The 16,495-nt window shown below is 40.6% G+C and overlaps 1 protein-coding gene across 1 annotated transcript; it reads right to left on the minus strand.

The window, feature by feature from the left end:
- Nucleotides 1-5,351: 5,351 nt before the first annotated feature.
- Nucleotides 5,352-16,158, minus strand: impact (impact RWD domain protein). Its single transcript, XM_084444979.1, has 11 exons — nt 15,970-16,158; nt 14,591-14,719; nt 14,451-14,503; nt 14,273-14,335; nt 13,027-13,112; nt 12,493-12,627; nt 12,231-12,322; nt 10,528-10,601; nt 9,046-9,136; nt 7,180-7,314; nt 5,352-5,884 (listed from the first exon to the last, which is right to left on the minus strand). The coding sequence occupies exons 1-11, from the start codon at nt 16,012-16,014 to the stop codon at nt 5,825-5,827; spliced, it is 963 nt and encodes a 320-aa protein (XP_084301105.1). The 5' UTR covers nt 16,015-16,158; the 3' UTR covers nt 5,352-5,824.
- Between the last annotated feature and the right edge of the window lie 337 nt (nt 16,159-16,495).

Below are 16,495 nucleotides of genomic sequence, written 5' to 3' on the forward strand. Positions count from 1 at the left end.
CACTGCTGCAGCTCCTCCTCCATCTCCATCAGCCATTCATCTATCCCAGACTGTCTGGTTACCACGGCAACCACACCCTGCCCAGTGAATAAGATGCAGAGTCTGAAAGCTGCTCCTCTTCTCTCAGACTGCCGTGTTCGATGTTTATTCAATGCCACATCGCAGGTAAAGAGTCAAGAATTGAAGGTGTTGACAGCTGGGAAATTCAGTGGAGAGGCTACTAGCTGAGGTGAATTCAAGCTCTGCAATAGCCCATCTCTTCTTTGATCTGTTTTTGTGCATTTGGTGTTTTGCTAGAAGAAGAAGGCAACAGCAGCTAACCAACATGTGTGTCCCTTTTTAAGTCACTGTGGTCCACGACACACTATTATTGATCATTGAAAATAATACATTAACGACATGTTGATGTCAAGCAGCGTGTTATTTATCCATGTCATGGGTGTCAGGACGCACCGGGATTTCCTGTGCCTGTTGGCCCATATTTGGTGCTGCGCATAGTCACACCAAACAAGCCTTAAAGTACTTTACGAAGAGGGTTTCTAATATTTGGGACTCGGGAGGACAGAGCAGGCTATGATATTGATTTTGAAGAGGGGGTAGTAGAGCAAATTTTTTATTTGAGCCTACTGTTCAGCTATTAATCATATTTTGATGAATAGCTGATAGCCTAGATTGCTAATAGCCAAGATTGTTGTCAAATAAACACACACAAAATACTCTTATGTGTCAAGACTTATTTTTCTCTTCTCCTTCCTTGGTCCATTGGTCTATATGTGATCTCACTCTAAAGGTGCAACAGTTTAAAATCTAGGAGAATCAAAACATTGCTTGAAGGTTACACTAATTATCACTAATTAAATAACTTCAGTTGTTCAACTTATCCCCCCACCCACTCATTAGATGCCACTTTTCATTGGACTGTAGTCAAGCTTGCTGGCAAGGTCAGGGTCCACTTCCAATATTTGTATGATCATTAACAATGTCTCAAGGCTCAAGTAGCCTAGTGTGAGAGGGGGTCACAGATGTGACCTGCTGGTTGTTGTGCCAAACGGAATTAATGGAATGAACCCCTGAATGAAACAGACCTAATGCATGTGCATGGGAAGACATTGCTTCAACACATTTTAAAGGAGGCCCACTGTACAGCATGTCCTCAGCAGCGTCGGCTCAGCCTACATGCAGACTGCGAGTGTGGCTACGCAGTTGCTAGGGGAGTTTACGACTAGTGTCATAAATATACCCTTTTTTTGTTGTAGAAGAATTATTAGAGCCACTGTTCTACAAGTAGTTACTACAACAGTTACATGTAAAGAACAGTTTAGAATAGGCCTTTTCTATTTTACATTCAATATTACTGCTACTTTTCTCTTTACAGTATTGGTTTACATTTAAAGTAAATGGTACCAGCATTCTGTACATTAACAAATAAATCAACCAGACCTCCACTTGCACATTACTTTATTATGTTGCTTAAGCTATGAAGACAGAACACACAACAGTGTCCTCTATTGAGATTCAAACAATAGTCAAGAATCATGCAACACTGAATGTTTAGCATTCAGGCCTACAGTAGCTATCACATTAGCAATAAGCTAGCACACTGTTGATGCTTTCACGCTAATCTAAATATTATTACTGGATCTGATGACACGGGAGCTCCATCTGTACAGGCTGGAGTGTGTCCATCAGTGACACATCAAGGACTAGCTCTTCTGTGTGTGCTCATTACGTGAGGGATCAACAATGTATTATTATCACTTGAATTTGCTTCCCAAAAAGGCCATCAGCACCAGTCTGTGGCTCCCTGCCAAAGCTCTTACATAACCTAGACACAAATGAGTTGTGTTGATGACATATGACATAACCTATCCTTCAATGACAACCATTTTGTTTTCTTATAGTTAATACATTGTGGCATTAATAAAATAATAGTTTTATGCTCCATAAAATTGTTGTGATTAATTTCTTTATTTAGAATACGTATGACAGATTTTTTTTATTTCTTTCTGACTGATTATGTGCTTACCCCTCTACACCTACTTCTGTACATATTATGTTGTTGTTGTTGTCGTTGTTGTTGGTCTTGTTGTTGCTGCTGCTGCTGTTTTATGCACATTTAGCTTATTACACTAATACACTACACTTCTTAAATAACATTTCTGGGCTGAGCATCCAGGCAAATCAAGCCTTCTGTTTTCTACACTCAAATAACAATCACGGTGTCTGTTTGTATCCAGCCCTTTCTCCGGAATGTTCCGGCATGTAACATTATGTTAATGTCGTGCCTTCCATCTTGTTAGCCCTTTTCAGGGTTTGGAATATACTCTGGCCTACTTCTGGGGCCAATGAATCACCCCTGGAGGTTCTCCCTGCAGCCCTGTCCAGTTCCCTAAGGCCGAGGGTCCAGACAGCACAGAACATTGTGACATACGGTGACACTGCTGCTGAGCCAACTGCACTGAGGTGAGAACCGTGAGATGGTCTTCAGTTTCTGTCTGTTGGTGTGGATGCTTGACAGGGAACCAAGCAGCCACAGCCCTTGATTCTATGATACAAGCCACTCACATGATCATAAAAGTGTGGGAACAGTAGGTGCCAAGGGGTGTGTGTGTGTGTGTGTGTGTGTGTGTGTGTGTGTGTGTGTGTACGTGTACGTGTGTGACTTTGGTGTGGGGATAAAAGGTTAAGCACAGAGTAAATTAGATTATTGGGAGGGGGGGCATCTTAGTCCACACATAGCCTAACTTTTGCTCAACATACAATAGCCTAAAGCCTATCAAGATTAAAAATAGCACATTTTCCTATAATGTCATCTCATTGGCCAATCAATGATCAATCTCTTAAAGCTTTAATATAATAATGTGTCTAGTGTCAGGATGGCAGTTGGGACTGATGAGGTTCAGGTAGTTCTGACAAAAGAGAGCAGTTTCAGTACTAGGAGTCTGTAGCTAAATTGGTGAAGGAATAAGACGAATACACAATGTTAATTAAGATAAATGCAATATTCTATCTCATGGACCAGGCCTAATAGGCCAAGCCCCATGTCTATATCCATATTAATACAGTCGATTACGACAGACATGTTTTCAGGCGCTTAGACCAAATGGGCACATAGTACTGTATAGCTATGCTATAGGCTATTCACACGTTTGTCCTCAAAAACAAAGCAATCCAAGCTTACCAAAAAGGAATTCCTATGCGACAAAAACATTTTCGCCTGGTTACCGCATTTAAGAAGATACAAGCCCATCACACGACGGCCATGATGCTGTTTTATTTTTGTTCATAATGACGACGCAGGCCTATTCAGTGGCTAGATACAGTAACCAGAATGAGAAATAATGGTTTGGGTCGGCCGTGTCCACCCAACAAACTACTGGAAGGGTCGGGGATGCAGCACGTTTTATATAGGCAAGCCTATGTGATAAAACAAGGTGGATCTACATGCAGGTTGGCCTACCTGAAGCGACCTTGCCCATTAAGCACGCAAAACCAGGGCAATTTATCACAGTTCCAGACTACATTTCGATACACGTTTTTGATGTTGTATGCGTTGGGCTTCGAATAATGATTGTTTAAAAGCCCCATAATAGTCTAAACAAAGCCGTAGCCTCCATCCTTCTAGTTAACATTCGCATCAGGACCACTCGTCGCCGCGCGCGACGATCCACCATTATGTTAGTAATCATGCAGCGTCGTTAGAAAGCAGTGAACATATAAGCTATTTTGGTAACCTACATGTGTAGGCATAATGAATTTAAGCTAATTCAAACTAAAAAATGCGTAAGATCCTTACCTCATTTTCCGAGAGACGTTGTTTTCAGTAGGGCGTGGGTGGAATGCGAGAGAGCTATGGGAGGGATGAGAGAGAGCGAGAGAGAGAGAGAGAGAGAGAGAGAGAGAGAGAGAGAGAGCTATGGGAGGGATGAGAGAGAGAGAGAGAGAGAGAGAGCTACGTGGGAGGGATGAGAGAGAGAGAGAGAGAGAGAGAGAGCTACGTGGGAGGGATGAGAGAGAGAGAGAGAGAGAGAGAGAGAGAGAGCTACGTGGGAGGGATGAGAGATACATGTGAGGGATGCTGAATTCTTCGAGCTATGATGAGTCTGATGTCACATGTCTTTCTCTCTCTCTCTCTCTCTCTCTCTTTAAATAATTCTCATATATATATTTGTTGGCTGTTTTAATGTACTCAATTCATGCAAAATGTCTTCCCCATTTTTCCATTTCAAACCAGATCGCATAATAGCAATTTATAAATTTCAGTACAGGTAGCCATTCACACCATTAGGCTACGTATATCATGTTTAGCAAACGTCTAACGTTAGGATTCATTGTCGACGCAAACTACATAAGCGCAAAAAACGCAAGCTTCGCAAGGCCACGCTAGATCTCGTTGCGTCCTTGCGTGTGTCATGCTTATACCTCCATGGTGTCATGCATATACCTCCATGGTGTCATGCTTATACCTCCATGGTGTCATGCCGAAATGTGTCACTTCACGCAAGCAATAGTTGTGTTTCCACAAAACAAAACACTGAACGCAAGCTCTCGAGTCATGTTGGAGCTTGCGTTCACAACGTAGCTTGCGTTGTTTAGCCTACGTCGACTATGAATCAGGCCTAACCAACATTTGTTTATGTTTTAGCCTACGAAATCTCAAATCAAGTCATACGTAGGCCTACGATATATTGCTTTTTTGTGTAGAATAAGGCTTTTTAGGCTACCATCATCATCATCACCATCATCATCATCATCATCGTATCTCTTGGATCAATTCAAGATGCACCACACTAGTCTCATAACTGTCGATGTCCTTTTGATCATCAGAGTTGGGAAAATATGCTTTTAGTTATTTTGGGCCATTTCTATGGAACAATCATCTGAATTAGTTCATGTTGAACACACGAGTGCTATTATGGTTATTATCAGTGAGTTTTCTCTGATGATCTTAATCATTTTATTTAAGCATGTTGGCCTAAAACTTTGTACATTCAGAATTTTGTATTTATTAGAATTGTAGGCCTATGTATTTTATATTGATATTGTATTGTACAGTATGTATTTTGTATTGGTATTGTATTGTATGCATTATATATTGACACATTAAGGGGGGGGACCTCCAGAGAAGCAATGAGAAAAGCAAGAATAGACACAGCATGGGAAATACTTTACAGTGAGTGGTGGATCTGAAACACACAGGGATGTGAGCAGAGAGCGTTCAGGCAACCAAGTCAAACACCTGGGGATGGTCCAAATCTCAAAAGACAATCAGATCAAGATTTCAAAATCAGTTTATTGAAATGATTGATAGAGCACACTGGAACACATAATGTTTATCAGAGACAGCAGACTATCTTGAGGCTAGATGAGATCCTGTAGAGTAAGGCACTTAGACATACTGTAAACCTTCTCATGTGATTATGTACAGTAGGTAAATAATCAATTATTGTGGAGACCTCTCAAATATCATAGGGAGAGCATGTCCCTGACTAGTCTCACATACTGTAACCAGATATTTTCACACTTTTTTTCAACGTTTTAGCGCTGTGGCAGCACTGGAGAAAGGTCTGGTTGCAACCCATTATCATTTCTGATAGGGGGAAAAAACACTGTATTTCTTTAAACCAATCACAATCATCATGGGCGGCGCTAAGCTTGTTCTGTTTTTTTCCCCCAACAGTGCCCTTCCAAAATAGAGTTGGGGCATTAAACCTGATTGGCCCCAATGAGAGCCTTATTTCAGAAACCTACTGTATATCCTGTAAGCCCGACTAGTCCCTGACTCTCACATCCTATTTGATACAGTATGAAGCAATTATTACTTTCACTTTGCCTTCTTGGTTCTTTGCTTCTTGCTCTTCCCTCCGGCTTTGGATGCCTTGTCCTGTGAAACAAGAACCAAACAAGGTGGATGTGAGGAGAGAAATGGGTCGTATCTACAGCAACGGCTCAGTCAATACGGGACACTTCGGCGCATACTTATCTTGACACATCCCACAAACAAGTTCTGATGGATGTCAAGTCTGCTATGACTGATGAATGTGAAAGAGTGAGTGTCTTAATGTAATGCTAAGTCATCTGTATTGTACTTTGTTTTACTTATTATGTTTGTTGTTTTTATCTGTTACCTGTTTACAGGGACTGCAGATGCAAATTAGCCTAAGGCTAACTCTGGTGCGATGCATCAAATGTTTTTACATTTATGTTTTAATTGCACATGGTCCCTTCCAAATAAAATTGAAAATGAAATGAAGTGTCAGACAGGTCAGATGTGACTGACGGCATGTCCGCAGTGGTCAAAAAGACGCAGGCAGTTTGAGTGAGTCTCTGTCGGCGGACTGATCTACGGATCCCCTGTAATCGTAAATACCAGACCTTTATGGTTTGTATTAGTGAGGCGGCACAAACCACCTGCATGTTTGTGACCTCCGCAAACACGCAACTGCAACCCCACAATGACAATGAGCATTAACCCCGGTCAGAGTGAACAGATGTGTGAAGAGAAAGAGAGCAATGCGCTTTGACGAAATGTAAATGTATAGCTGTAGTAGGCCAACAACTAAAACAATTTGTTTATACCATCATGTTTGGTAGGTAACTTGCTCTGATCCACATGTTTGGAGAATTCTGGTGTAGTCTGTCATGATGTTGTAGTCTACTTACTTGATCTAACCTAACGATAGCTAGCTAGCTAGCTAGCTATTTAAACTCTGTTAAAATGCAATCCAGAATGACTAGAATGCGTCTGTTATCCATGTTGTCTGTAGGCCTACATATTGTGTTTGTATGCGCCGTGTTTTTTCCCTCTTTCTCCCCAGGCATTGGCCAGCCCTCCTGCCAATCATCGTCTGCTGCCATGTCACTCATTGTTGGTCCTGTCTGCTTCCGTGCTGTTCGCCGACCAATCTGGTTCCACGATCTGTCTACTGTGGACGAATTAGAGGGGCGTGCGTCTATATTTAAACATCCTCGCTCCCGCTGTGTGTTAGGTAGAAACTTTTGCTAGTTAGTCCACGCTGTCTTTGTGTCCATGTCCATTCTGTTTGTGACTGTACCTGTTTAGTTTGTTTGTGTGTGTGTGTGTGTGTGTGTGTGTGTGTGTGTGTGTGTGTTTGTGTGTGTGTGTGTGCGTGCATGAATCAAAACCAGAGGGAAGAACCAGACGGAGGGGTATCTGACCATGGAGGAAGTGTACCCTTCCTGGACTAGGATGCTCCTGGCACAGTTGTTGATGTGTTTGAAGCGGTCTGGTCCCAGCAGAATCCCCCCATACCACCGAGACACCACTACCATCACGTCACACACATCCAGGATCTGAAAAGACAACAACACAATGATCTTAATCCAGGGGTTCATCACACAATGTGGGAGTGGTGTGTGTGTGTGATATGATTTGTATGCTCAGATTTTGAATGCTGGTGAACTGCTGGTCACCAGTCAATTTCTCCAAGCATCCCATTAGTTGTAAATAAGGGAGACATGGAGAGATGACTGACAGCATGGGTGGCAGGTACAGTATGACTCAGAGATTCATGCTCGGAGGCTACAGTGTTGAACAGGGCTCCAGTTCACACGGGATGCATTACAGAGAATGAGTCTTTGTTAAGGAGGATATTATACACCAGCTCATCTCACATTGCCAGACCTAGGCTATCTCCACACTTCGTTTACGCTGTGCCAACGCTGGAGACAGGTCTGGCTGGACTCATTACCATTCAAGAATAGGGGGGGGGGCTTTATTTCTTTAAACAAATCAAATTCAAATAAGCTTATTGGCATGACAGATGAAAAACATATGTTGCCAAAGTAGTACAGAAAGTAATAAGATCACAATCATAATCATCTTCGGTTATTGCAGCTGTGCTGGGTTGTTGTTTCATGTAGTCTGGCTTACACCGTGTCCTAACTGCTTGCGACGCGAGCAACAGAACGTGACATCGCAGCTTGCTGTCCTAACTGAAACCGTTACATTTCCTGTTCTGTTACGTCATTTGTCTATATTCCCCAACTGAAGACAGTTAAAGAACGAACGCCTGTCAACGCGAGCGACAGGAGGGAAATAGGAACAGGGGAGCGTCAAAAGGGCAGTTAAAACGTCGCGCCGCTTCGCGCTGCGTTGCTCGCGTCCAGTCAGGACATAACAATAGAAAACAAAGCAATGGAACGCATTTTGTCGCTGACGCCCGCTCGCGTCGCGTGTAGTTAGGACACGGTGTTAGTCAACCACAGGAATCGGGCGCCACAGACTGGCAGTAATAAATGAATGACAAGGATTATTCCCAAAACCTACATCTGTTGAGTCAGACTATCCATCAAATGAACAGATCAAAATCCTAGTACTGTATGTGTAAAAACTACCTGGCAATAAACTACATTACCTGATTCTGATCTGTCTAAACCTGTCAGTGCAGCAGAGGAGAATTTGGCATGTTAAAATAACCTGGAACACAAAAAGAATTTGGACCACAAATTGAATTCTGAAAATAAATAAAAAAAATGTGTTAACCCCCAGCTGAGGGAAGTTAGCCTTGTAGGACCATCCTGATCTTGCGAGCTCACATTCTGTTTCTCTCCACAGATCAATCTGGAAAAGCTGCATAGAGATCAGTTTGGGCCCGAACAGAATTTGGTGCAAAACAAACCATCTGGCCTGTCAGGTTAGAGGGAGAGGAAACTAACCCTAATCTTTGTGAGACCATCCTGATTTTGCAAGCTCACATTCTGCTTCTCTCGCAAATCAGTCTGGATACTCTCCATAGAGATCCGCTTGTGCCAGATCAGAAAACGATCTTGCCAATCAGCGTTGGTTCTGAGGAATTTGAAATACAAACAGCTGCGCTGGGCAGGTTTAGGTGTGACAACAGGAGCAGTTGAAGTTAGCGTGTGATAGACAGATGGTTCATCCAATCACCTGCCAAGTATTTTTGAAAGTGCCTGCCCTTTTCCACACAGTTTCCAACGGAGAGTTCACAGATGGTCATGCGAAGCAAACTGGCTCGTCAGGTTGTAGGTGAATGGTGAATAAAGAAATGAATCCTCGCTAACCTGTAGTAAATGAAGCAGTCTTCCTCCTGCTGCTGTCTCTCCATCATCCTCACAGTCCTGAACGAAGCTTTGCTTGTCCTCACAGAATATCCTAAAACAGAAAGAGGGAGAGAGAAAGAGAGAGACCGGGGAGGGGGGGGGGGGTTAGAAACATAATGTGAGAGAACTCCATTCCAGCTCTTAATGTCAGCATGTCCTCCCCTTGGTTAAAGGTGAGCTGAACTGTGTACTGTAGTGTAGCTCATTATTTGATTGCTTTCTACTTGTATCTGTCACACCTTCTAGAGACTGTAAGTAATGGAGATGATAGGAATGATTACTTTAATAACCACAAACAAAGTGAACAATCCTGATACTAGAAAGATACATTTCCTGAATGTGCTTAAAACAGTCAAAACGGTTAGTTTAGATGGTTTTAATTGTATTCAATACATAGTATTTATAAAATATATGGAATAATAAGAGAGATGAATGAATGAATGGATAGAGATAGATAAAAAGAGAAAGAATAGTGAATAAAGTAAGATGAAGTGTGTAAAGTATGACTATGTCACTATAGAGTAAAGGTGAACAGTTAATAATATTGATATACTGTACCAATAATAACCATTTGTAAATATTATAGCCTGAACCTGCAGGGCTAGAGGCTAGTAGTCTGGAAGCCAGACTCATCACGAAAAAAAAGTAGATATCGTGAAAACTAAAAAAGTAGATATCGTGAAAACTAAAAAAAAGTAGATATCGTGAAAACTACTTTTTTTCACGATGAGTCCGGCTTCCAGGCTAAGAAACAAGCAGGTGGATGAATAGAGAGAAATAAGACAGTAATGGTATGAATAGCTACAATATCCCAATGATGAAGGTGAATAGTATAGAATAGTAAAGAGAGTTGAAAATGATGACATAAGCCTATTAAGAAATTAAATGGATAGATGGGTGGATTGATAGAAAGAGATAGAGGTCAAGGCAAGGCACGCTTATTTGTAGAGCACATTTCAGCAACAAGGCAATTCAAAGTGCTTTACATGAGACATTAAAAGCATCATGATTAAGTGCAAGAAAAACGTAGGTTGAAACTTCAATAACTTATTCAATCAACTTAACCCAGTTCTGGAATGCTGAAGGAATTGAATGGCGGTCTATGGGGAATCTAGCAGTAGTAATACTTGATCTGGGGGGGGGGGTTGCACTAGCTTTGTAAGAGCATCCTGATCTCAGAAGCTTACATTCTCAATCGGTGTTGCTCAAAATGATCAGCAGCCAATCGGATCAATACATTGTATTGAGTACAGTTGGTGGACAATACAGTTTGGTGGACAAATGGTGATAAGTATAAAATTATTTTTAAGTAGATGCAATACAAGTAAAAAGGGTAGAAGCTGTGTGTTCTGCATAATAAGTATGCAAGATGAATAGTGTTCCTGCTTAAAGCACACGTATACTGTACTGTATGTGAGGGAGCTCAAGTGGTAACATACTAACCTGTATGCATAGATATTGTGAGTGGCGCTTGCAATCTTCTTGTTTTCATACAGCCTGTCCAGAACCATTCTAACCTGCAACACAAGACATAACACAGATACAGTGAATCACCCAACTCTGACCACCATTTCACTTTTCTCCCACAATAAAAGCACTTATTTATACCATAAAACAGAAAAACATGTTCAGTAATCATATACAGTACAGTCAAACAGCACGAGATGTGGTTTGACAACACCTTGTCATTATTTGAAAACACATGTGCAGTATGTACAAAGGAAAGTTGTCTTTTACGAGAAAGAAAAAGGTAGATTGATTTCTCTTGAAGCTGATGGCATCGTTATCAGGGAGTGAGGTTTACCAAAGCCTATAACCGCTGCAAGTGACTCCTTATGAATCCTTGCGACAAATTTGTCATCACTTTATTGCCAAAATGTTTTCCACGTTTTCCCTCTCTGTTCACCACAATCCAGTTATATAATCCAGTCCTACAACAATTATGAGCTAGGCAGAGTGACGTTCTCCAGACTCACTGTTCTAGAGGAGACTTGGCTCCAGCTCAGCCTTATGGAAGATGAAAAAAAGTAAATGTTTATAAAGGAACACTGCCAATGTGCAGTTGACCTGGGAAAGAGGTGCCAGTGTAGGTGTTAGGTGCCAGTGTAGGTGTTAGGTGCCAGTGTACAGTAGGTGTTAGGAACAATCACCCTGGGACCACGATAGAGGGAGGAGGGTTAGGGTCCAGCTGTTTCTCCATCTTTAAGCATGGATAGGAAATGCCTGTGCAATTAAGTGAAGTATCCTGTAATGTAGTGTAATGGCTATGTAATCGTAATTGTACAACTATAATAGTAGTAGTAGTAGTAGTAGTAGAAGTTGTCGTAGTGTAGGTACTTTATCAATTCCCGGGAGGAAATTGTTCTGTTACAGCATCAAAGGACAACAAAGTTACACAATCCAGACTACAAATTTACAATAGATAGAAAATAGGCATACAGAAATTGATTCTGGATTCTGTTAAGGGGCTTGGGGGGAAATGGCTAAAACATGAATGAGTAGTGCATGCAGTCTGAGTAATCTTTTAATGTAGAATTGACTTAAAGGTGTTCAGTTCGATTTCTCTTTTCTTTTTTCGGCCATTAGATGGGGCAGTGGTGCAGCGTATCAGATATAAACAAGTGGGCGTAGATAGTAAAAGCCAGCCCAATATTGATTCGTGTACGTGATCTTCTTTTGTCTGACTCTTTTTTAGCCGAAGACCATGGTGTCTTTTCTCCTGGACTATAACTTCTTTCAGCCATGTTCAGCTAACGTTAGCTATATAGGCCTATTCCTAACGGCCATGTCTCAAACGTCCATCAAGATGACGCTGCCCCTCTCTTATATACGGTGCCGTTCAGGGGGTGGGGCTCAGCGCCGGGCCGGCTTCGCTCATAATAAAAATAAATTCAGCATTTGCTCCACAGGCACGACACCGTAGGCTATATTTTCTGTACAGATAGTTATGACTCCCCTAAACCTATTTATTGCATGTACTGGCATTTTTTCTTTACAAAAAGTGCAGTAAATCGAACAGAGCACCTTTAATATCTACATAAAACACATGTTTCAATACAAAGTAAGACGTGTAGTATGTCATGTGTAGTGCAATCAGAGAGGTGAAGACAGGTGTAGGGTTCCAGGTGGAGGGGAACATGAAGTACCTGTCTGGGTGTTACCACAGGGGCCAGGTGTGGCTGAAAAGTGCTGCGTCTGTCTGTGATCGGCTCCCCATGTTTCAATGGAGGTACCTCATCTAGGATACGCACACATGCACATATACATAAATACAAGTCAAAACTGCTAAGCATCAAGACCAATGACTTTCAATGAAGCTCAAGATGTTGCCTTTTCTTTCCGGCACAGTTGCATTCATTCCACAAATCATTTCCTGTATCTGTGTCTCCAGCATCTCCAGTCACGTACCACTTGCATGGTCCGAAAAGAGATGTGCAAAGTCCGTGTTCATCTTTAGAGCCCTGACATCTGGTATTTCTTCATCATCCATCTCTGCCTCTTCTGTTGTGTTTTGCTGTATATTCTTCATATCAGGGTGTTCCACTGTCGAAGTACATTTTAAACATGAGTCATACTATACACTGTGTTTATATTTGCGTGTTTATTCTTTTTTTTCACACTGGAATGAGTCTCAATATCCTTAAAAGTCCTCTCTGACTGTTGTGATGTAGACAAGTTTTCAATTTAAATCAACATGTAATTTCTGCTGGACGTGTGTCCTTAAGATTAGCATGATAAAAATTCTCAACCGAGTGACAAGTGACACTTATTCAAGGATGGCAATCATTATGAGACACGGTTATAACTGTGGGGTCTCAATGTTGAAAGATTCATTTTTAGTGCAAACTGGAGATTTAAATAAATAAATCTGTGGAACATAATGATAGTGGTAAAAAAAGGCATATTTAAAACATTCTCATTCTTCATGTATTCCCATCTCACCTGTGTCTTTGCTTAGAGATTTCTCCAGCAGGAACTCCCTGATCTTCTCCACCCAGAGGTAAAGGATACTCTCCCCTGCATGTTCACTGTTAAAGGACACCACAGTTCCAGATTAAGCCTTATCGCAAACAGAGACACAATATTAGAATCCACTGAGCACACTGCAAATCGGTTCAAGTTTTATTTAACTGCTGTTCAGTTTTATTTGTTTGATCTTATTAGAAGCGTGCATGCAAATGTTCTCATTGGAATGTTGCCATCCATTGGTTGAAAATACCAGGCCTAGGTCATTCACAAGTCACTCTCTATGCATTGATGCTAATAAGGCTCACACCACGGCTACTCTCCCAGGGCTGGTACCCGCCAGTAGAAAAAGAGGCAATGGTTAGAGCCATTGCGCCTATAAACTGTAAAATAAATACAAATCATCTACTGTATACAGTCAGTCAGTGAATGTTTTGCAGTAGCAGTTCATTGCAGTATTGGCATTCATGTACTCTTCTTTTAATCTGCTGCACAACTGTTAATTTTGCTGTTGGGAAGATGAACAGAGGACCAGACTAAATCTCAGAAATAGTGTAAAATTCTCAACTTTACACAAAGGTTCTTAATGGTTCTTTTTTTCAGCAGTTTCTTATTGTTACAAACAGTTCCATAGCACATTCTTAGAGTGTACTGCCATCTACTGGTAAAAAAGTGCAACCTAAAAATACAGTAAATGAAATTAGCAGGACAAAGTTGAGGTAAATCATTAGAATTAATCAGTAAATAAGGTGGCTACAATTGGTTGGATACCAGAGAGAATTTTGAATCTTATCTGGAGCGCTTGGAAAATGACTGAAAAGTCTCATAGAGCGAAATAAAGCTTTTGAACTGACATATAAACTGACTGATTATCACTGCTGAATACCTCAGATTCTACAGACACCTCATAAGATCATGTACAAAATGGTGGCCTTTTATTGCGCACCTACAGCTTTGAATACCTTGCAAAATCTCTTCTGGCTGAAGGTGCTAGTGTGTGTACTGTACCTAGAGGCTTGCTGTAGGCAGATTTTTCTAGTGATGATACTGTTTTCCTGTATATTAGTTGTATAATATCCTATTTGCTGTCTTTCTTGGCCCCTTGAAAAATAGATTGTACCTTAGGTATTTTAATGTTTGAATACATTTGGACAATGCATCATCATGCAGTAAGACAATGGTTCAAATGGTTCAGGTGAAGGTTTGGGTTGGGTCTACTCACACATACAGCTCCTCCAGGCTGTTAGACAGTTGAATCCTCTCAGGCCCTCTTAACCATGCTGCACTGGAGAGGACAACACAGGACTCACTAAGAACCTGTCATCATTCTCTATGTTCAATAAGGTCTTCTTTGATATAGGCATTTGAGGTGCAATCCTGACAATATACATTAGACTTACTTTATCTGGTAGATGGGTGGTGCTGTGATTGGATAATCATGTGGTAGGATAATCTGATAACACAAATGGAAAATAAGTATTATTTTAAGATTCATTTAACAAATAAATAAATTCAAGTATGATACCATAAATAATTTTACCTGTAAACACGCAGTCAATTTGGGGTGTTCAAAGTCGTCAGATATTTTGATACAAAATACTCTTGATGCTTCATCAATAACACACCATTCATCACCGTATATCGAGGAGAGTGCCTCAACCTCTTCGATCTAATGAGAAAAAATCAAGACAATGATGGCTTAGTGATGATGATGATAATATAAGTGAGTAGGCTATAAATATAAAATGCATATACAGTACTGTATTATTAGTGTGCTGGTGGAGAGCAAGACCACTTAAATTTGTGCATACTTTTTATTATTAGAGTGCTTGCTGAAAGCAAGAAACCTATTGTATTCCTGGATACTTATACTTAACAAATTGAAATCATTGTCTAAATATTTCATTATTTGTCAAGTAGCTTCACACTAATTATACAGTAGGCAAAATATGCACAGTAGTCAACACTCCTCAGTATAAATACCGACCACCTGCGCCTTCAGATGGCTAGCCTTTTGGTGGCGTAGCTGGCTAAGGCAGTGTTAATTCGAGTTTATTAGAGGTGGACATGTACGTTTGCAAGTCAGAGGACCCAAGATCCAACCAGTAATACAGACGAGCGAGGTGTTGACACCTGTTACAGTGGTGCCAATGACTCCGGATACACAGTTGAGCTGAGCTCCACCGGCTGGGGTCGCTATAATGTCTGGAGTGTGTTTAGGGGGGGAATTTAAGAAAGTTGAATTGGTTAAACTCACTCCTCTGTATAAATACCTTCCACCCATGCATCAATTGGCTAGCTTTTTGGTGGTACAGCTGGTTAAGTGGTGTTTAAGAGAGGTGGTCACAGACATATGTGTTTGTAGGTCAGAGAACCTACCCAAGATTGAACCCAGCATGGGCAAGTGAGGGTGGAAGCAATACTGACGAGAGACAGATTACTGGCTTTCAGCAATCACACTAAGTATGCGTAATAACACGATGGTACTGACTACATCCTCTAACGACTCTAAAGTTGTTAGAGGATGTGCACTACTGATTGTTTTTTGAATGTATATGATTAGGTCATTAAGGCCTGTGAAGTAGGCCACCTGTTTTGGGGACAATTTTCACTATTATTTTTGTGCGTGATGTAATTCTATCTTTTCATCTATTTGAACAATGTAGACATGTGGCTATCATTTTCAACTAAGCCCATTAATGACTGTTTAGTACCATTCTCAACTAGATGTTTTAACTGCTTTCAGCAAGCACAGAAACATTGTTTTCAGAGAATATACCTTTCTATTCATTCATAACTGAAAGCATTGAAATCAAGCCAGTAGCCTACCCTAATATCAGATGTATCCAAAGGAAGGGTGAGGTGGATGCGTTGACACGGTCATGTTTAGTATGAGAGTATGAGTCTGTTATCACTTACTTGAGATTGAAGATTATTTCCTTCATTCTCTGTCGCTGTCGCCATACTACAACACAACTCATCAAAACAACCAAACCAAACACTTGACTAGTATATATGGCTTCTCTATATAGAACATATTCATATGGATGATTATATATAAAAAGAGATAATCAACGCTGCTATGCTTGAAACATGGAGATAATGTTGAACTAAGCCTGGCTTCGCTATTCTGACTACGTGAGCTTTACATTCTGTTGAACCCGCGCTGAACTGGAGCGGAATCCCAAAAGTTGTTCTTCCGGTGCAAGTAGTCTATGTCACTTTTAGTATAATAATAATAATAATAATAATAACAATAATAATAACAAGTAGCCTATGTCACTTTTAGTATAATAATAATAATAATAATAATAACAATAATAACAATAATAACAACAACAGCAACAACAATAATAATAATAATAGTAATAATAATAAGTATTATTATTATATAATCAACAACAACACGATACAGACATATATTGCAAAATAGTACAGCGATAAA

This window comes from Borostomias antarcticus (genome assembly GCF_949987555.1).
Source record: "Borostomias antarcticus genome assembly, chromosome: 10".
Lineage (NCBI taxonomy): Eukaryota > Metazoa > Chordata > Actinopteri > Stomiiformes > Stomiidae > Borostomias > Borostomias antarcticus.

Excerpts from the sequence above, each read along its gene's own strand:
- impact (XM_084444979.1), bottom strand. The coding sequence starts at position 16,014 with ATGGCGACAGCGACAGAGAATGAAGGAAATAATCTTCAATCTCAA. Across the intron at positions 14,336-14,450 it reads CCACCCATCTACCAGATAAA|TGCAGCATGGTTAAGAGGGC; the intron begins GTAAGTCTAATG and ends TGTCCTCTCCAG. Across the intron at positions 10,602-12,230 it reads CTGTGGTAACACCCAGACAG|GTTAGAATGGTTCTGGACAG; the intron begins GTACTTCATGTT and ends CTTGTGTTGCAG.